The sequence below is a fragment of the Dama dama genome, chromosome 18, assembly GCF_033118175.1.
Source record: "Dama dama isolate Ldn47 chromosome 18, ASM3311817v1, whole genome shotgun sequence".
Taxonomy (NCBI): domain Eukaryota; kingdom Metazoa; phylum Chordata; class Mammalia; order Artiodactyla; family Cervidae; genus Dama; species Dama dama.
The window spans coordinates 27415001-27437281 of NC_083698.1; the positions used below are offsets into that span (position 1 = coordinate 27415001).

Sequence of the window (22281 nt, forward strand, 5' to 3'; positions counted from 1 at the left end):
GTTCTTCACATCAGGTGGCCAAAGTATTGGAGTTTCAGCTTCAGCATCAGTCCTTCCAATGAATATTCAGGACTGATTTCCTTTAGGATTGACTGGTTGGATCTCCTTGCTGTCCAAGGGACTCTCAAGAGTCTTCTCCAACACCACAGTTCAAAAGCATCAATTTTTCAGTGCTCAACTTTCTTTATAGTCCAACTCTCTCATCCATACATGACTACTGGAAAAACCATAGCTTTGACTAGACAGACCTTTGTTGGTTAAGGAATGTCGCTGCTTTTTAATATGCTGTTTAGGTTGGTCATAGCTTTTCTTCCAAGGATCAAGCTTTTCTTCTAAGGGTCAAGCTTAAGAGTTGGTAAAGGTCAAGTTAGGTCTGCAAATGTGCTTGATTTATAAACCTAAACTGACTTCCATTCTGGGGACAAAACTAAAAAAGTCACTCCTTTCCTAAATACTTTGGAAATAAGCAGGCTTCACAGTTTTGGAGGATAAGCCAAATGGAAAGTTTTTAGGTTATGGAGTCTTCATAGTTGGAAACCACACTCATAGTAAAGAGAGTCCAAATATTAGTTATTTTTTTAGTCCCTGGAATTCTAGACTAGTAAAGAAAATTCTAGGCCAGTGCATCTAATCAGGGAAGATGTTTTGGATAGTGTATTTTAAAAGCTGATGTAAAGTCAAGGAGAAAAGATGAAGGGGACATAGAGAGGGATAATAGAACAATGAGAGGCTAGGGGAAAATGTTTTTAGCTTAACTCATGGATGTCTGGGAAAATTCGGGAAAGAATGCGCACTAGCACCTCAGGTTAGCACCTCTCTGCTATGTTTACTCTCCTGTGCTCCTCTCTCCACTGCCAATGCCCATCCCAGGCCACCTCCAAGTCAGGAGATTCCAGAATGTTGGAGCAAATTGCGAGAGAAGAAAAGAAGAAACCAATTAGATGGGAACAGCTAGAGATTTTGTAGGTTCTGTCCACTTCCATGTGTGACTGGGCACACACAGTCTTTTTTCATGCTTATTACATGTTTAAAACAGAGATAAACACAAATGAGAAGAAACAAAATGAGATGGCAAAGAGACATACTATGTATCACTGCCTCTGGGGAGCCATCTTTAAACTTTCCTGCTTCTCCGACCCCTGCCCTCCCCTCTAAGCAGAGTGAGATGTTCCTCACTATATTCCCATAGTGCATTGGTGATATTTTGTTACGTCTATCACTCTGTATTTTATTGTTTGCTTATATGGTTTTAACCCCACCTGGATTGCAAACTACTTAGAACCAAGATATCTATGATATGTACTGTGTGTCTGAAGTAATGGGTAGAATATTGTGATTTCCCACATTTCATAGTAAAGGATGAACTATAGGAAGCATGTAACTGTTCCAATAAAACCTTATGATAAAATAATTTATGACTCACTCTTTATTATATTTTAGGTATTTAAGTTTATAGTGATGAGCCTCTTTTTAATGATCTGAGTAGTTAGTGGCTAGAAGGATAAAGGTAAACAGTATCCCAGTACAACTATGTTATTAACACATAATAGAAAAGTGTGGGTATCTATGCAAAGTGAATTGGTCATGATATTAACGTGGTTCAGTCACAGAAATTAAATTAGGTTAACTAAAACAACTCATTCATTTTAGCCATTTTACCTCTAAAATGATGAATCATGCCATTTTATCTGATTCTGATATCCTTCAAGTCAAAACAATCAATATTAATGCAGTGAGAATTACCAAGTAAACTACTCTGTATGTCCATTAAGATTGTTTCACAGAAACTTCATTCACTATGACTCAACACATATTTACATGTTGAGATTGAGGTCTGTACAAGATTATGTTTATAGGAAGAATTCTAAATCCAAAACCACCTTGTTGGTTCAGATAATATGAACTATGGTGAAACTTTAGCACACTAAAAAATCTGGAGGATCCTCTACCATTGCAACAGAATTTCAGACCAAACCCCCAAGACTGATTAAAGTCATATTTTTATCACCTCCTTCTCCCTAATCTTATAAAGCTAGATAATTAACTACCTAGAAAATATGGCACATATTAATTGCAGTGATCAGGTTAACTCTTCTCAAAGAACTTATATATTTTTGTTGTCACATATTTATAACTATGGGTAAGCTTATTTCAGTTTTCAAAATACACTTTGGTCTAGAATTGCACATACTTCCCAATGTGAGAGTAAACCATAATGCCTCATTTTATCCTCCATTACAGAAGACAATAGATGTGCATCTTCGAATGCAGTGTCCTGCACCAAGTGCCTTGCGCTGGGTCCGGAATGTGGATGGTGTGCTCAAGAGGTGTGCCTTTTTCCTTTCTTTCCCTTTTGGATCCTTTGTCTTTTCCTGAAAGTGACCTTGCTGGCATGATTTCATTGACCTAATATTCTGTGCCTTGAAGATGCATCAGGAAAAAAGAAAGATATTGTTGAACATCAGGAAAATGTTCTTTGGTTTTATGCTTGGAAACAGCATGTTTGGCTGACTATAAGTATAACTTTTTTATTAGGAAAATTATGGTAATTTTAAAATGAAGTGCAAACCATTTTATGTTTTCCATCTGTTCTATAGAGAGAATTGGCAAACACAGATAGTAACTTTTGATGGGTAATAGGCTTTGTGTGAAATTCTTGCTGCAGCTTGGGGCATTGGGTTATATATCCAAGTTGGATCATTGTTTTGTGCTTGCTTATTAAAGAAAAGCAAGCTAATTTATTATTCCATCTCATTTGTTTTTATTTGAAATACTTGGAGATAAATGATTTGCTCCCTTTCATAACATTGAACATCAATTCATTGACTACTTATGGAAAATTTGATGCTTTTGTTTGACATGTGACCCTATTCATGCAATATTGTGTACATTTAAATTCTGTGACATACAGAATAATCAGAAAATGTTTATTCTTCAAAATTAGTATTTTGGTAGTCAAATAAAGAGAAACATATCCCAGTAGCAAACTTTTTAGTAAAACAATTACAGTGTTTTCCTTCCTTGTTGGGCTCTAAAGTTGTTTTCAGTTATTTCTTTTGTTGGTAATTTTCAATCAAAACTACCTTATATATTAAGTTTCAATGAGGGAGCCATCTGCTAATTTGGGGTTTTTAATGAGATTTCCTAGGTAGCTTACAATTATTTATGTAGTTCCTAGAAATTGAAACTAACAGACTTTTAATGGCCTTTTGCTAGGCGTGAAGAGAAATCTTTAGCTTTTGCAACCTCTTGATTTAGTTGAAAAAACTGTACCTATCACTATCTTTACAATCTCTCCTGTTACTGCTTGCCCTTATGCATCCCCCAGGAGGAAATAGAAAAATGAAAAGTAGCAAAGGATGATGGTCAATACTTTCTTCTATGCAGCAAGTCAGGAAAAAGGCAGGGGAAGGGCTCATGAATAGGCACCATGTCTATAAGTAAGCAGTCCCCCTGCTGACAGCCTGAAAGCTTCCTGGATGTACCATGGGCTTTATCAGTCAGAAAAAGATGCCACTCAAAACTAGGCACTGCTTTGCCAGAACTCATGGAGCCAAGCAATATAATAGAACAATTCCAGAGTTTCCAGGATCAATTTCATTCCTCCTATGATCCAAATGAACAGACAGAATTCACTCTTTTCTCTGAGCCTCCCTTTCCTCATCTCTACAGCCTAGAGTTTGGAGTTTACTTCCAGGTTTTCCTTGTCAGGTATGCTTGATATTTACTGATATGTTGATATTTCCTGACCCTCACCCAACATTCCATTAGATTTTCACTGCAGCACTAAGGAAGATCATTGCCCTGGAGAAGGAAATGGCAACCCACTCCAGTATTTTTGCCTGGAGAATTCCATGGACAGAGAAGCTTGGCAGGTTCCAGTCAATGGGGTCGCAAAGAATCTGACACGACTGAGTACAAGGCACATGCTGAGTATACACAAAGAAAGATTATTGCAGTTGTGAAGACTGTGCCAACTTAACTTCAGTTCCTTAGAACTTTAGCGATTATAGTTTAGAGGAATTTTCAAAACATGGCTCAGAAACCCAGTTGTCAGCTAAGTGCAACATGCCAGCCATACAGAATCAGTCAGCTTCCAGAGAGCACCCTTCTCCATTTCACACCTCTACTGGCAAGAAAAATTGGAAGAGTCACAATTATGGGAGCAGCAATGTCAGTCCTGGCACAGAGGAGGGATTTTGTATATTCAGAGGAGGAATAGGTGGTCAACTGGAAGGAGGTAAGCCAAGAAGGAAAGGTAGGGTGGCTTCCAGAGGTGTTTGCTGTTGGTCCAATCTTCAGAAGGGGATCTCAGAAAACACCCACAAATGACTTGGCTGTTCATGTCCCAAAATATTCTTCTATGTGGTACAAGGTAGCCTAATATTTGTGTTGAAAAACCAGGCTCTGAAACGAGATCAACTGGGATTCAAATCCCAGTTCCATCAGTTTCCAACTATGTGTACTTGGCCATGTTAACCTACCCACTGTGAACCTCAGTTTTCCCTAATTCTAAAATGGAAATAATAATTGAAGCTATAACAAGTGATGGAGTTTAAATGAAACTGTATGTGGGAAGCATTTGGCACACAGGCATTGCTTAAGTTACTATAAGAGCTACAGTGAGACTCAAGCAATTCATTCAGACTTAAGAAAATTGCCTGAATTAAGAACATGTTAGAGGAAGCAACCTGTGTTAAGACTCAGTCACACTGGAAGATAAAATATTTGGTTTCCTTTGTTTGCTGGGTCAGTCTATTGTACTTTGTTTTTGTTGGACTGTTTTGATTTTGCTTATGTGTGTATATTCAGTCACAAGTGTGTATATTCAGTCACATGTGTATATTCAGTCACACTTTTTATTGTTGTCATAAATCTCAGCCTCTACACTGGGCTTTTGCAGTTCTATGCAGTTTTCCTTTTTTTTTTCTTTCTTCTTCCTTTTTTTTCCTTTTCTCCTTTTTATAATTTTAATTTCTTTAAACCTATTATATTTTTTCTACACTTATTCCTTTCTTTGCCTTTCCTACTGTACTTTTCCCCTTGCCGTTAACCTTTGATATATATAAATCTTCATCCACCTCTATTTAACTTTGCATATCTATTCTTTCTTTTCTTTCTTTCCTTCCTCTCAACTTATTTGTTAGTTTTGTTTTCATTGCTTTATTTCCCACTTGGCACCTTGCTTTAGTTTTATTTTCCAGTTTGTGCTTTAGTTTTGTTCTTAACTGGAAAATATAATTTTTTATTTCCTATGTTTACTGAATCAATCTACTGTACTTTATTTTGTTGAACGGTTTTTACTTTGCTTATGGGTGTATATATATGTGTGTATATTCCATTATTTTAATTTTTATTTGCCTGATTTTGTAACTGCAATTTATCTGGGGTTCAACTTTGGTTTTTCAGTTTTGGGTATTTGTTTTAATCTCACTTAATGCCATAATGAACCACTTGTGGAATCTTAGTTCCTGACCAGAAATCAGGCCCTGAGCCTTTGAAGTGGGAGCACTGACTCCAAGACCCTAGACTACCAGAGAACTCTAGGGAGTATGAAATAGTGAGAACTCACACAGAGGAAACCACTTAAATATAAGACTGGGTGTCACCCAACCACCAGTAGCAGCCTGTGCAGGATGCCTCATCTGAACAACAAACAAAACAAAAATACAAACCCAGTCATCAGCAGACAGGAGAAACACCTCACTCAGCCTTGCCCATCAGAGGAAAAACAAACAAAACTCAGCACAAATCTCACCCTGTGTGAAGCTCACACAAACCACTGGACCAACCTTAAGGGGACAGAAACCAAAAGGAAGAAAGAATTCAACCTTGAAGCCTGGGAAAAAAGAGACCTCAAACACAATTAGTTAAAAAAAAAAAATGAAAAGGGAGAGAAATACTACACAATTGAAGGAACAAACTAGAAACAGAGAAGTCCACATAAATGAAGAGGAAACAGGCAAACCGCCTGAAGAAGAATTCAGAATAATGAGAGTAAAGGCGATCAAAACCTTGAAAACAAAATGGAGAAAATGCAAGACTCAATTAACAAAGGCCTAGAAGAATTAAAGAATAAACACATAGAGACAAACAACACAATTACTGAAATTAAAAATACTCTAGGAGGAATCAATAGCAGACTGTGTGAAGCAGAAGAACGAATTAGTGAGCTGGAAGATAAAATGGTGGAAATAACTTCTGAAGAGCAGAATAAAGTAAAAAGAATGAAAAGAACGAAGGACAGGTTCAGAGACCTCTGGGACAATATCAAACGCACCAACATTCGAATTATAGGGGTCCAGAAGAAGAGGAGAAAAAGAAAGGGAATGAGAAAATTTTTGAAGAGATTATAGTTGAAAATTTCCCCAACATGGAGAAGGAAATAGTCAATCAAATCCAAGAGGCACAGAGAGTCCCATACAGGATAAACCCAAGGAGAAACATGCCAAGGCACATACTAATCAAACTAACAAAGACTAAACACAAAGAAAGAATATTAAAAGCAGCAAGGGGAACAGCAACAAGTAACATACAAAGGAAACATTATATGCTTAACAGCTGATCTTCCAGCAGAAACTCTGCAGGCCAGAAGGGAAGGACAGGATATATTTAAAGTACTGAAAGGGAAAAATCTACAACCAAGATTACTGTACTGGCAAGGATCTCATTCAAAATTGATGGAGAAATAAAAAGCTTTTCAGACAAGCAAAAGCTAAGAGAATTCAGTACCACCAAACCAGTTTTACAACAAATGTTAAAGGGACTTAGATAGTCAAGAAATACAAGAGAAGAGAAAAGGTCTACAAAACCAATCCCAAACAATTAAGAAAATGGCAATAGGAATATATAATTACCTTAAATGTAAATGGATTAAATGCTCCAATCAAAATACACAGACTGGCTGTATGGATATAAAAATGAGACCTATATATATGCCATCTACAGGAAACCCACTTCAGACCTCAAGACACATATAGACTGAAAGTGAGAGGATGGAAAAATATATTCCATGCAAATGGGAAGCAAAAGAAATCTGGGGTAGCAATCCTATCAGACAAAATATACCTTAAAATAAAGAAGATTACAAGAGATAAGGAAAGACACCACATAATGATCAACGGATCAATCCAAGAGGAAGACATAACAATTGTAAATACCTATGCACCAAAAATAGAAGCACCTCAATACATAAGACAAACACTAACAGACATAAAAGAAGAAAATGACAGTAACATAATAAAGGTAGACTTTAACACCTCACTCACACCAGTGGACACATCATCAAAACAGAAAGCTAATAAAGGAACCCAAGTCTTAAATGATACATTAGATGAGATGGCTCTTACTGATATCTTCAGGACATTCCATCCAAATGCAAAAGAATACACTTCTTCTCAAGTACACATGGAACATTCTCCAGGATAGGCCACATCTTGGGTCAGAAATCAAACCTCAGTAAATTTAAGAAAACTGAAATCATATCAAGCAACTTCTCTGACCACAACACTGTGAGACTAGATATCAATTATAAGAAAAGTCTGTAAGAAACACAAACACATGGTGATTAAACAACACATTTCTAAATAACCAACAGGTTACTGAAGAAAGCAAAAGGGAAATAAAAAAATTTCTAGAAACAAATGACAATGAAAACACAACTCAAAACCTATGGGATGCAGCAAAAGCAGTTCTAAAAGGGAAGTTTATAGCAATACAATCCTACTTCAAGAAACAAGAAAAACATGGAATAGACAACCTAACTTTACACCTAAAACAACTGAAAAAAGAAGAACAAAAACCCTGCAAAATTAGTAGAAGGAAAGAAATCATAAAATCCAAGCAGAAATAAATGAAAACAAAATGAAAGAAACAATGGTAAAGATTAATAAAATTAAAAGCAGGTTCTTTGAGAAGATAAACAAAATTGACAAACCTTGAGCCAGACTCATCAAGATAAAAAGAGAGAGGAATCAAATCAACAAAGTTAGAAATGAAAAAGGAGAGGTTACAACAGACAATGCAGATATACAAAGGAATATAAGAGGCTATTATGAACAACTATATGGCAATAAAATGGATAACCTGGAGGAAATGGACAGATACTTAGAAAAGTTCAATCTTCCAAGACTAAACCAGGAGGAAAGAGAAATTATGAACAAACCAATTACAAGCACTGAAATTGAAGCTGTGATCAAAAATCTCCCAAAAAACAAAAGCCCAGGACCAGATGGCTTTACAGGAGAATGCTATCAAACAATTAGAGAGTGCTAATGCCTATCCTTCTAAAACTCTTTCAAAAAACTGCAGAGGAAGGAATACTTCCAAACTCATTCTATGAGGCCACCATCACCCTGATCCTAAAACCAGACAAAGACAACACAAAAAAAGAAAACTACAGGTCAATATCACTGATGAACATAGATTCAAAAATCCTCAACAAAATCTTAGCAAACAGAATTCAGCTTCATCAAAAAGCTCATACACCGTGATCAATTTGGGTTTATTCCAGGAATGCAAGGATTCTTCAATATATTAAAATCAATCAATGTGATACACCATATTAACAAATTGAAAGATAAAAACCATATGATCATCTCAATAGATGCAGAAAAAGCCTTTGACAAAATTCAACACCTATTTATCATTAAAACTCTCAAAAAAATGGGCATAGAAGGAACATACCTCAACATAGTAAAGGCCATATATGATAAGCCTACAGCAAACATTATTCTCAAGGGTGGAAAACTAAAGGCATTCCCCCTAAGATCAGGAACAAGACAAGAGTGTCCACTTTTACCACTGTTATTCAACATTGCTCTGGAAGTCGAGCTTCAGCAATCAGAGAAGAAAAATAAATAAAAGGAATCCAGATCAGAAAAGAAGAAGTAAAGCTCTCACTGTTTGCAGATGACATGATACCTTACATAGAAAACTCTAAAGATAGTATCAGAAAATTACTAGAGCTAATCAATGAATTTAGCAAAGCTGCAGGATACAAAATCAATACACAGAAATCACTTGCATTTCTATATACTAGCAATGTAAAATCAGAAAGAACAATTAGGGAATCAATCCCTTTCACCATTGCAACAAAAAGAATTATATATCTAGGAAAAAAACCTACCTAAGGAGACAAGAGAAATGTACACAGAAAATTATTAGACACTAATGAAAGAAATCAAAGATGACATAAACACATGGAGAGATATTCCATGTTCCTGGCTAGGAAGAATCAATTTTGTAAAAATGACTATATTACCAAACGCAGTCTACAGATTCAGTGGGATCTCTATCAAATTACCAATGGCATTTTTCACAGAACTAGAACAAAAAAATTCACAATTCAGATGGAAACACAAAAGACCCCAGATAGCCAAAGCAATCTTGAGAAAGAAGAATGGAGCTGACTTCAACCTTCCTGACTTCAGATTATACTACAAAGCTACAGTCATCAAGACAGTGTGGTACTAGCACAAAAACAGAAATATAGACCAATGGAACAAGATAGAATGCCCAAGAAATAAATCCATGCACTTATGGATACCTTATTTTTGACAAAGGAGGCAAGAATATATAATGGGGCAAAGACAGCCTCTTCAATAAGTGGTGCTGGGAAAACTGGACAGCTACATGTAAAAGAATGAAATTAGAACACTTCCTAACACCATACACAAACAGAAAATGGATTAAAGACCTAAACATAAGATGAGAAACTTAAACTCTTCAAGGAAAAATAGGCAGAACACTCGATGACATAAATCAAAGCAAGATCTTCTATGACCCACCTCCTAGAATAATGGAAATAAAAACCAAAGTAAACAGGTGGGACCTGATTAAACCTAAAAGCTTTTACACAGCAAAGGAAACTATAAGCAAGGTGAAAAGACAACCCTCAGAATGGGAGAATAACAGCAATGAAACAACTGACAAAGGATTAATTTCCAAATTATACAAGCAGCTTATGGAACTCAATACCAGAAAAACAAACAACCCAATCAAAAAGTGGGGAAAAGACCCAAAAAGACATTTCTCCAAAGAAGACATACAGATGTCTAACAAACACATGAAAAGATGTTCAACATTGCTCATTATTAGAAATGCAAATCAAAACCACAATGAGACATCACCTCACACCAGTCAGAATGGCCATCATAAAAAAGTCTACAAACAATAAATGCTGGAGAGGGTGTGGAGAAAAGGGAACACTCTTGCACTGTTGGTGGGAATGTAAACTGGTACAGCCAGTATGGAAGACGGTATGGAGATTCCTTAAAAAACTAGGAATAAGCCACCATATGACCCAGAAATCCCATTCCTAGGCATATACCCTGAGGAAACCAAAATTGTAAAAGACACATGTATCCCATTGTTCATTGCAGCACTACTTACAATAACTAGAACATAGAAGCAACCTAGATGAATGGATAAAGAAGTTGTGGTACACATACACAACGGAATATTACTCGGCCATAAAAAGAATGCATTTGAGTCAGTTCTGATGAGGTGGATGAACCTAGAACCTATTATGCAGATTGAAGTAAGTCAGAAAGAGAAAGGTAAATTTCATATTATGAAGGATATATATGGAATCTAGAAAAATGGTACTGAAGAATTTATTTACAGGGCAGCGATGGAGAAACAGACATAGAGAATAGACTTATGGACATGGGGACAGGGGAGGAGAGGGGGAGACGTATGTAAGGAAAGAGTTACATGGAAACTTACATTACCATACGTAAAATAGGTAGCCAATAGGAATTTGCTGTATGGCTTGGGAAACTCAAACAGGGGCTCTGTATCAACCTAGAGGGGTGGGATGGGGAGGGAGATGGGAGGGGGTTTCAAAAGGGAGGGGAGATATGTATGCCTATGGCTGATTCATGTTGAGCTTTGACAGAAAACAACAAAAGTCTGTAAAGCAATTATCCTTCAATAAATACATTAATTAATTAAAAAAAAGTCACTGGCCATTTCATTAACAGAAGGAGCTATCCACTCCCCACATGCTGACCTGATATCATTGACAGGAAAAATGCTATGGTTATTTTCGAAAGATCACCCACCATTTAGGCACATATGCAACTGATGATTTTATTTCTTAGCCAGCAAGGGTAGAGAGACAAGAAAGGAAGATTCACTTTTTTCTCTGCTCATGACAGAAAAGATAAGCGAAAATAACTTAAGCCTGGTTTTTATAATTCTCAAAGCTGGACAAAAGTAAAAGTTCACTAGAAAATTTACACAGAGTATAATCAGTTTGTCTGCATTCTTGTGTAGCATGTTAATCTGTGATTTTATATATTTTGACTTCTCTTTCTCTCCATGTTACATAAAAGTAACTGGGAAATAACTTAGGACAGACAAGAGTGTATTAATATTATCTAGTTCAATGTTTCATATTCCTTTTAACATATGTGAAAAACTTGAGATATCTATGTGGGGAAAAAGGGACAAACATACGTCAAAGTTTTAAAGGCTTCTCTTCCTCTTCTGCCTGACGTATCAGACACAGGTTGTGATTGCATAGCCAGAAGTTTTCAAATCAGCCCTTGGAACATAATTAAACTGAAATATAATATTGGGCTGGCCAAAAAGTTCATTTGGGCTTTTCATGTCAGCTTACTGACAAACTCGAACAAACTTTCTGGCCAACCCAATACAAAAAGCTTTCACTGTTAAAACGGAAAATGATAGAATCTTTTCATTTCTATTCAGATTGCCATGCTTGGAGCATAGAAAAGACTCAGAAATGAGTACAAGAAAAACCTTTTCCTATTTATATCTCCAGATTATTACATTAAAGGGATGAAAGTAACAACTGATGAAAAGTCAACTAGGGGAATAACTTCAACCTGGGTGTTTCATCCTCCAGTAGGTTTTAGATACAGACAGTTGGGAGGATGATTTTGCTTGAGTATTTCTTGTAAAAAAAAAAGTAAAATATAAGAATTAGAAGACATTAAAATGACTCAAAACACCAAAAGTTAAAAGGGTGTGGTTTCAAATTCTTTTCTTTTATACAAAGTGGAAAGTAGGCCACAGTGGGTAGGGGCAACATTCCATTCTTTGTTTTGATGCCACGATCTTTTCTTCCCTTTTCAAATCTAACTGTCAAATTGGCAACGTACTTCTAACTTAGTTTTTATAGTAAAGTAAAAACAGCCATGCTGATTCAGACACTGCAAAACAATTGAGACTTTTTTGCCTATTTCAGCAAAATGATTTGACATTTAAAGGTCAAATGATATAGCTTGATGTATATAGTTGCAATGAATTAACCACACTCGCTTCTTTTTCATTCTATATATAAAAATCACAAAATTCTGGCCGAAAAGAAAAATATGAGTTATTTGTACCTTATTTACTTTCCTAATTTGAAGTCCTGCAGTTTTTACTTTTGTAAAACACATGTGGCCTTTGGTCTGTGGCCTGTCATGGGAGGCATGAATGAGCATACATGTACCAAGCCCTATATGCCCTCAGTATTCCCCAGGCTCTAAGGACAGATGAGATCCCCTCATCTAGCCCCATAAATCTAGCAGTATGTGCCACTTTTCTTTGAGTAGCTCCAAGTTGTTTAAGAACTAAATCTTACATTTTGTACCCCTAAGGTTTATCAACAGATAGAATAAATTTGGAAATGAGAAAATAAGTCTTTAAACATTTTAAATTCCAGGCTAAAATCTAGGTTTGTGGCCATTAGCAAGGCAATTTTTTTTATTCCCTTGAAGTCATTCACCAATGACATATTGGTGATCTTGACTGAAAAGAACATATTCTTTCTTGTCTTTTAATTATATTTATAACTGTGCACCACACTCTAATTCAGGATCAGTACTGTGAAGGGTAACATACTAAACATTTTTGTGCCACATACTGTCTCTGTTGTGCATCCTTCTTCTTTTTATTGTTTTACAGCATTTTAAAAATGTAAAAAGTATTTTTTAACACTCAAGCCATACATCAACAAGCTATGGTTGTGTTTGTCTCACTGCCTCTAGTTTTCCAACCGTTGTTCTAAATTGAGAGAAGAATTAAATTAAAACCCTTATTATCAGAGAAATGCAAATCAAAACCACAATGAGGTACCATTACACGCCAGTCAGGATGGCTGCTATCCAAAAGTCTACAAGCAATAAATGCTGGAGAGGGTGTGGAGAAAAGGGAACCCTCTTACATTGTTGGTGGGAATGCAAACTAGTACAGCTGCTATGGAGAACAGTGTGGAGATTTCTTAAAAAACTGGAAATAGAACTGCCATATGACCCAGCAATCCCACTTCTGGGCATACACACCAAGGAAACCAGATCTGAAAGAGACATGTGCACCCCAATGTTCATCGCAGCACTGTTTATAATAGCCAGGACATGGAAGCAACCTAGATGCCCATCAGCAGACGAATGGATAAGGAAGCTATGGTACATATACACCATGGAATACTACTCAACCGTTAAAAAGAATTCATTTGAATCAGTTCTAATGAGATGGATGAAACTGCAGCCCATTATACAGAGTGAAGTAAGCCAGAAAGAAAAGAACATTACAGCATACTAACACATATATATGGAATTTAGAAAGATGGTAATGATAATCCTATATGCAAAACAGAAAAAGAGACACAGATGTACAGAACAGACTTTTGGACTCTGTGGGAGAAGGTGAGGGTGGGATGTTTCAAAAGAACAGCATGTATATTGTCTATGGTGAAAGAGATCACCAGCCCAGGTGGGATGCATGAGACAAGCGCTCGGGCCTGGTGCACTGGGAAGACCCAGAGGAATCGGGTGGAGAGGGAGGTGGGAGGGGGATCGGGATAGGGAATACATGTAACTCCATGGCTGATTCATGTCAATGTATGACAAAACCCACTGCAATGTTGTGAAGTAATTAGCCTCTAATTAGCAACTAAAAAAAAAAACAAAAAAACAAAAAACCCTTATATGAATGTTTTTATACTGCCTACCTCCATTCCATCTAATTCTTCATCAGTGCTAGAGATTTTTGAACTCATAATTAGTGATCTCACATTCAAGTAATATTAAACTTGATAATCTCCTTTCTCCATAACACTATGACATTCTTTGCTTCCTCTAAATTTAATGCCTATGATAATTACATTAACTCACTTAATGGCTGAATTCTCAGATGGTCTGCTGACTTAAACAGGGACTCTATCCGTCTTGTTCTGTTCTGCATCCTTAGTACCTAACAAAACTACTGTCCCTGAGTTAGTACTCAATCAATACTCTTTTGATTAAATGAATAATTGGTTGGAAATGCAATTTTTTAATCAGTTGAACTAGAGAAGGAATGACTGAATGCCAGATCAAAATAACCACTTCCAGGAAGATCACTAAGCAAATACTCAGCTAATACATAAGCAAGTATCCCAAATAATTCAAGCCAACATTATATATAGTAAACTATATTTCTATACTTTTCAATACATTTCCTGGTCTTAGGGAGAAAAACTGGTTACATGAAAAATAAAAATATTAAATTTTTCTCAGTCAAGATAAATGTTAAGCCTGCTCAACTAATTCCAAGTTTATTGGATGGCTATGGAATTAGCATGAACTAACCAATGCTAAATTATAATGAAAGTTCAAGATTCAGGTGCAAAATCAGGAGAATCTGAGCTGCAGTTTTATATCTCCCAGACTCACTGTAGCATCTTCCTTGGTTTACTGAATTACTTACATGCTATTATGTGTATAAGAAGTGAGGGAATTTTTAGCCCAAGAAATATAGATTTCCAGTTCATTATTTTATGAATTTTGGTACCTAATTAGGCTCGTGATTTCTGAGGACTTGCTCCCACATTCCAAACATAATAGAATATAGTAAACATACCAGTTGTGTTCTTTGAGAATTAAAGCTTACATGCAGAACCGCAATGAATGGTCTATTTTGCCTAAATTTTCTCTTGGAGCAGTATTTCCAAAGTAAAATATTTAGAAAGAATTAAATTGGTATAATTTTACAGTGATCAGTTAATGATATTTAAAGTACTTGGTTTAAATCTCCTTTTTAATATTCATTTTTTCTTTCAAAATAAGGTTCAGAAATTAGACTTATTTAAGTCAGATTTGCCAGTATTCTTATTGGAAACATGCAGCTATTCTTAATAGTCATATAATTTGTACAATATTGGAAGATGGTTTCTTGGTAGTACTCATTATGTGGTTTTCTTTGGTTATAATTGGGATGATATGCACTAAAACATCAGTGATTTTCTTTCTTTTAAACAGGACTTCATTTCAGGTGGATCAAAGAATGAACGTTGTGACATTGTTTCCAATTTAATACACAAAGGCTGCTCCATTGATTTAATAGAATACCCTTCTGTGCATGTAAAACCAAGTGAAAATGAAATTAATACCCAGGTGACACCAGGAGAAGTGCTGATCCAGCTGCATCAAGGTATGGTTATTTCCAAATAAATCAATGTTTATTCTTAAGTTAGAATTATATCTAGCCTTTGTTGCTGTATGTGTGCTCAGTCCTGTCTGAGTCTTTGCAACCCCATGGACTGTAGCCCACCAGGCTCCTCTGTCCATGGGATTTCCCAGGCAAGAATACTGGAGTGGGTTGCCATTTCCTTCACCAAAGGATCTTCCTGACCAAGGGATCAAACTCATATCTCCTGTGTCTCATGCATTGGCAGGCAGATTCTTTACCACTGAGTCACCTGGGAAGCCCCTATCCAGCCTTATTTGTTCATATTTAACATTTTATGACAGGCAGTATTGTTGCTGTATAAATAACAATGGGCTCAGAATCAAGAAATCAGAATTCTAGTCTTTCTTGTGCCTATAGCTAGCTAGCTGTGTGGCCTCGGACATTCTCTGCAAACCTGACCACGCTATACTATAATTATGTGTTTCCAGTCTTGATCACATTATACTATAATTGTGTTCCTAGGACACTGCCAGCTCTGTATAAGAAGAAGAACATGTTTTATTCCATTCTGTTTTTCCAATGCCTATCAGAGTGCTGGCATGTAGTAAGCATTCCATAAGTGTTTGCTGAATTTGTTAGTTGATTAATTGGTAAGAGATGTGAATTCGTCTTAGAGCCTTTGTGATAAGCTTTTAAAAACAAAACTATAATTCATAATTATCATAATTAACTTGAGCTGCTTTAGTCCCTGAGAGTAATGCACACTCTTCCTCCTATACTTCTCTTATACTTTTCCTCCCATACATTTGTATTCCACAGTTTCGCATATGTAGTAGCCCACTGGAAATTATTCATTTTCTTTAGTGCCAGGGAATCTCAACGAACAAACTGCATATGGCAAGATAAGTTCAAGTACAAAGATATGCATCACTAAATTAGATATATTTAGTTTTAAGTGGTAAGCAGTTGCCTTCAAGCCTTCATTATTTCATTTTGGGTGGCCTTGTCCTGTTACTAAATTTTTGAATAACCATTATCAACAAATGCCCTGCCAATTCCAAGCTATTTTTCTCTAATCTTTGATTACCAGAATAACAAAGTCCATTTCTTTCTTGGCCCTAGGCATACTCTCAGCTTCAAATTAAAACTGTGCACGCCACCATATCAAACAATTATACAGACTAGTATGGACATAAATGAATGTCAGCTGCAAAGGGATACACAAAAATGAAAGTAACTAGGTTGGTATTATGACACTTGCCACCTTCTATTGCTGCCATAACGAAATACCATATAGTAAGTAGCTTAAACAATAGAAATCTATTTTCCCACAGTTCTAGGACCTAGAAAGTCTGCCATCAAGCACTGCCAGATTCAGTTTCTGAAGGGGCAGAGAGTGACAGATAGAAAAGGAGCTCTCTGTTGTATCTACATATAAGTGCAATGATTCCCTCACGAGGACCCGACCCTCAGAACATCATCTAAACTTAATCAACTCCCAAAGGCTCCATCGCCAAACATTACCATATTGTGAGTTACGGCTTTAATTATATAAATTGGGGGAGGGGACAAAACTCAGTCCATAGTCCTTGATATATAAAATAATATTTTCTAAGTTCATGAAATAGTTTCAGAAATTAATTTTATTTTATAAAAAAAAAAAAACTGAACTCTAAAAAGTGAAACTGTTTTTATAGGCCAACGTCTCTGAACACCTTGTAATAAAATTTGAAACCAATATAAGATGATTAACAAATATTAAATAATAGAGAAACCAAGGAAAGCTTCTCCTAAATAAATTCTATCTCCAAGAATAAATCTAGAATAAAATTCTAGTCATAGACAATTTAATAATAATGATAATAACAACAGCACACATCAGAACATAATGGGATGTGTTCAAAGTTGCTCTCAGGAAAACTCAGAACTTTAAATGCTCTTATCATTGAAAAAGAATGAAGCATACAGATAAAGATATAGGAACAACAAAAACAAAGTAACTGTAAGGAAAGCAAGAGGAAGAAATTAATTAGTTAAGAAAAAAAACAAAATGAAATAAGAAATAGAAATTAAAAAGGAAATGAATGTATAAATCTAATAGCTAAATTGTTGGCAAAGCCAATTAGAAAAAGAAGACCCAAAGCAAATGACCTAATTATACAGACTATGACCAGAGAAAAAAATATTGGGGGAAAAACTTCAAAATATTAAAAATGGTAAAATATATTAAAAATGGTAAAATATATAAATTATGATAAAAATAATTTCCTAGGAGAATATAGATGACTAAAATTGACTCAAGAAGAAGCAGAACCCTAAGAAATCTAATAAAGATACAAGAAGTTAAGAAAATTCTAAAAGAAACTCTCCCTAAAAACATTAGGTCTAAATATTTTCATGGGAAATACACTTTAATGTTCACCTAAACATTCAAGGAACACATTATCCCTAGGCTGCATAAATTCTCCCATGGTTTTTTGAGAAGGCATAGAAGCTACTCAATTTTTACAAGTTATCATAACTTTAGGATCAAATCCCTAATAACATTTTAAAGAATCAAATTAAACTTCATATTATAATAAGGACAATGTCACCATACAAGTAGATTTAACCTACAGCAGTTGCTTATCCTAAAATCAATGTATTTTTTATTATCTTAGTTTGCCAAAAGAAGAAAAATATATATTGTTATCTCAAGATGCCAGAAATCATACAATTAAATTTAGTGTCCATTCCTGCCCAAATGAAATTGAAGAATACTTTGTTAATACATATTAAAATCCTTCTGAAAGTTTTATATAAAAGCAATCAGACAAGAAAACCAAATACAAGTGATAAACATATTGAAAAGATAAAGTGAAATTAATTTTATATGTCTACACAGAAATCTAAGCAAATCAAACAAAACTAATACTATAGTTAAAAGGCTGTGAAAGGAAAATTTTTAAATATTCAAAAATCAATGAATTTCCTATGTAGTATTTTTTTTTTTTTTTTACTGGTTACTTGTTCTTCAATATTTCTATTTTTTTTTTATTTTTTTTTTTTAGGTTTTATAAAATTGTCTTCTATGTAGTATTAAATGTAATCTAAAAGAGAGCATTTCAAAGCAGCAACCTAAAATGTAAACTGTCTGGCAATAAACTTTCTAAAAAATATGTAGAGTCCATTGTGCTACCTAAAAGCCAGTATGAATAAATGCAGAAGAATTCTATGTTCCTGAAAAGGAAAATAATATTATAACAATTACAGTTCTATACATATATATATATTCCAGTAATATAACAAAATCTAAGTGAATCAATAAATGTAAGACAATCCCAATGAAACTTGAATGCACTTTGTTGAAACAAATATTCAATGATACTCATTATACACGTATGTATCTATATCTGTCTGTCTCTCCATGTATATATAACAACCTACTTATTTAGGATACATTTCCAGTCATAGATTTACTAGGTTATATATATTATTAGATTATTCACAAGAAAAATTCATATCCAGTTAAGCTTTCCAGAATCAACTTCGCCTATTTCTCATTCTTTTTAATCTCTTCAGTTTGTTAAGTATAACTAGTCCATTAGCCATTTTCTTTTGTTTTGTCCCTAGTACTAGAAAGCTTGAACCTTTTTCTTAAGTTTATTAACTATCTTTACCTCTCTATTTTGTGTGTGATTTGCCCCATTCATACAAATTTGCTTATTTTTCTCACCGAATGTTAATTTTCAACAGCTTACAGATGAGGCTTATCATATATTATTTGCCTCTAAAAATATGACTAATAGCCTTTTAAGATGTCTTGCTCTTTTTTAAATACTTAAGATTTGAAAATTACAAGGTGCATTTTTTCTACTTGTATGTTACAGTTAAATTTATACATTTTTATGAATTTAGTTTGTTCTCTTTTGTAGACATAATGGTGGCTGAATCCTCCTGAAACTATAAAATGATAGTTCAAAACTTGAGAAATTGTTTCAGTGCTGTAGATAAGCAATGGCAGTGGTGATAACAATGCAGGAGAAAAATGGCCAGACTTGAGAGAGAATGCGGAGGTTTTGTCCCCAGAGATTGGTGAAATCATTATGGGGCTTGATTTTAGTCAATACTGATGAATTTGTGTATGAAAATACTATAATTGTCTAGTGTGTATAAGTTATCCTTCCTATAGCTATGAAAAACTGTATTTTTATAATCTGCATATATAGCAAATAATTATTAAAATAGGTTTAATAAATTCATCCAAAAATGCACTGTGGCATCAAAGACATGCCAGCTTTGGGGCATAATATATAAATCTGTATCTGGAATTTTACCAATTCCATATATATATACATAAACCTCATTCCTTATGATGTAAAACTCCTTTACACTCTAACACAGAGATAAGAGTTGAGGATCTGTTACAATGCATCCTATGTGTAAAATATGTTTATTCCCTAATACTGATATTTATTTATTAGATTTATTTATAGATAATCACTTTATTTTTGTCTGATAAAAACTCATGATCTTCTATTAAGAATTTTTAAAAGCTTTTATGGATATTTCTATTATATCATATACTGACTAAGCTTTTAAAAGAATATTAAGAATATGTACAAAATACACGCAATCAAATATTTTAAATGAGATTTTTAAAAGACACTTCCTTTTACTTTCTATTTCTTAAACTATACCTCTTTCTCTTATTTTTACCTATCAATCTTATGGAGAAATAATAACAGAAATAGGCCACTGATCCTGGTTGATATTCCCTAAGAAGAGTGAAATGAGATTGAAATCTTTAGGAGGGTAGGGAAGAGAAGAAAATTCTCGATTTCTGCTTCAGAAGTAATATATGACAGGGATTAGTATAATTTATACTTCACTAACTGAAGAAAGTGTTTCAAACTTGATTCATTTTAATAATGTAAAGAAAAAACTGATTTAATGTAGCTTAATTTAAAATGTAAAGACTCTTCAGGTATTCTTGAATTCAAAACTTAAGAAAAAACATACAGAATCATGCACTTTTGCTCAACACCTGGCCCATATCCCTTATTTTACCCCTACAGAAATCCAGAAATGTGCTGGAGCCTGTACCTTGCTGTTTCAAACCTGTCTCATTCTTGGACCTTCTCCTTCCCCTGCCCAAAGACAATGAATAGAAATTGGCAGCTCTTTCTTCCTACTGCATGTCTCCATATTTTCTTATGACTTGTTAGTTTCATCTTATGCAGAATATTTTTTAGTTATCTTTTCTTAGTGTCCAGACATGTTTGTTGCAACTAGTTCTTCAGAGATGCTCACACCATTAGTTGAGTGATTTAAAACTCATTCTAACAACTTTAGTTCTTTGGTCTATTCAAACCAATATTGGCAATAGCTGTAAGTAGGTCTCAACTTTCCTCCAAATCCTCTTTCTTATTCTATATCACAAACTTTTTTTTTTTTTTGCCTTTGAAGTTAATTAAGGGAATAGGATTAGAGCCTTTAAAATCTCAAATTATGAAGATGAAGCTTTCCTGCAGCTAATGTAAGTGGTGACATAAATATTTGAGGGCCAGATGATACTCTTTTCATCTTATAGAGAGAAACTATTAATATTTAAGATCTCCTGAACTATGCAAAAGAAATTATAAGTATCAAAATTTAAAAAAAAAGAAAAAAAAGAAATTATAAATATCAGCTTCTTACTATGGTATATATGTGGGCCTTTTGAAATGCTGTATGAAAATATTCTTCAATTATAGTTTAAAGAACATTTATGAGTGGCTATGCATGTACCAAATCAGAGGCTTCAGAGATGAATAGTTCTTATCCTAATGTTGCTTAGAATCTAGTAGTAACAATAATGGTAATAATTACTAGTGTCTATATATTTGTGTATACGTGGTAAGTCATTTCAGTCGTGTCTGACTTTTTGCAACCCTGTGGACTGCAACCCTCGAGGCTCCTCTGTCCATGGGGTTCTCCAGGCAAGAATACTGGACTGGGTTGCGATGCCCTCCTTCAGCGGGTCTTCCAGACCCATGGATCAAACCGGTGTCTCTTATGTCTCCTGCATTGGCAGGCGGGTTCTTTATCACTAATGCCATCTGGGAATTTACTAGATGCCAAATATTGTGGTAAATATTTTCGATAGATCACTTCAGTTAGTAGCTCTTACTCACTAAAATAATCCACCCCCATGTAACTCCTCTCTCGGAGTAGCATTTAAGACTTTTCTGCTGGACTTTATATTACAATGGTGATAGCCACAGATATTGTTTTTAGATTTGATTCTTTCTCATTCAGTATATTCAAAACCTTTTTAATGTCATTTTCCCTTTGAGCCCAGTGTTGGTGGAACCCCACTATGAACTGAATGAGGATTTTATCAAGGGACATAGTATCCATATTCCCATGAAAAGGTATTTATTTCTACTGCCTATATGAAGAGAAGGTTTCTGCTTCATATCCAATTATTTAATCCAAAGCCAATCTGAGAGCATAACAAGGGAGTGTCATGGAGTGTCATTTGCTCATTAGCAAAATGTGGTAATCTAAGCTTGGCCCCTTCAGCTTCTTCCTTAACAAGCAGAGTGGTCTGGGGTCAGCCTATTTAGGGCTGCCCACCTTAAGCTTACTGCTTAAAGCTAAAACCTTTTGGGAAACTCAAGTGCCTTGCAATTTTAAAGTAGTGATTATTGTTCTCTCCTGCAATGAGTAAAAGGCCTGTGTACAGAAAGATTTTCCTTTCTCCTATAGTGAAAATTTGTCTTACTGAGGTGTCAGTCCATGCTGAGGTCTTCAGCTGACCCAGGTACATGCGCTAATGCCAGCATCTATGTAATCCAAAATCAAGCCACAGCAGACTACACCCTCTAACCCTGATCATCTGGCAAGGGTTCC

The 22281-nt window shown here is 35.0% G+C and overlaps 1 protein-coding gene across 2 annotated transcripts in view; it reads left to right on the top strand.

Moving 5' to 3' along the window:
• Positions 1–22281, top strand: part of ITGB8 (integrin subunit beta 8) — a 95170-nt gene that overhangs the window by 31322 nt on the left and 41567 nt on the right. The window contains exons 2-3 of one of the 2 annotated variants that reach the window (XM_061165039.1): positions 2242–2327; positions 15255–15426. In XM_061165039.1, the coding sequence (XP_061021022.1) occupies positions 2242–2327; positions 15255–15426 (258 nt within the window). The remainder of the gene's footprint in view (positions 1–2241; positions 2328–15254; positions 15427–22281) is intronic. The other variant, XM_061165041.1, reaches the window with a different exon arrangement.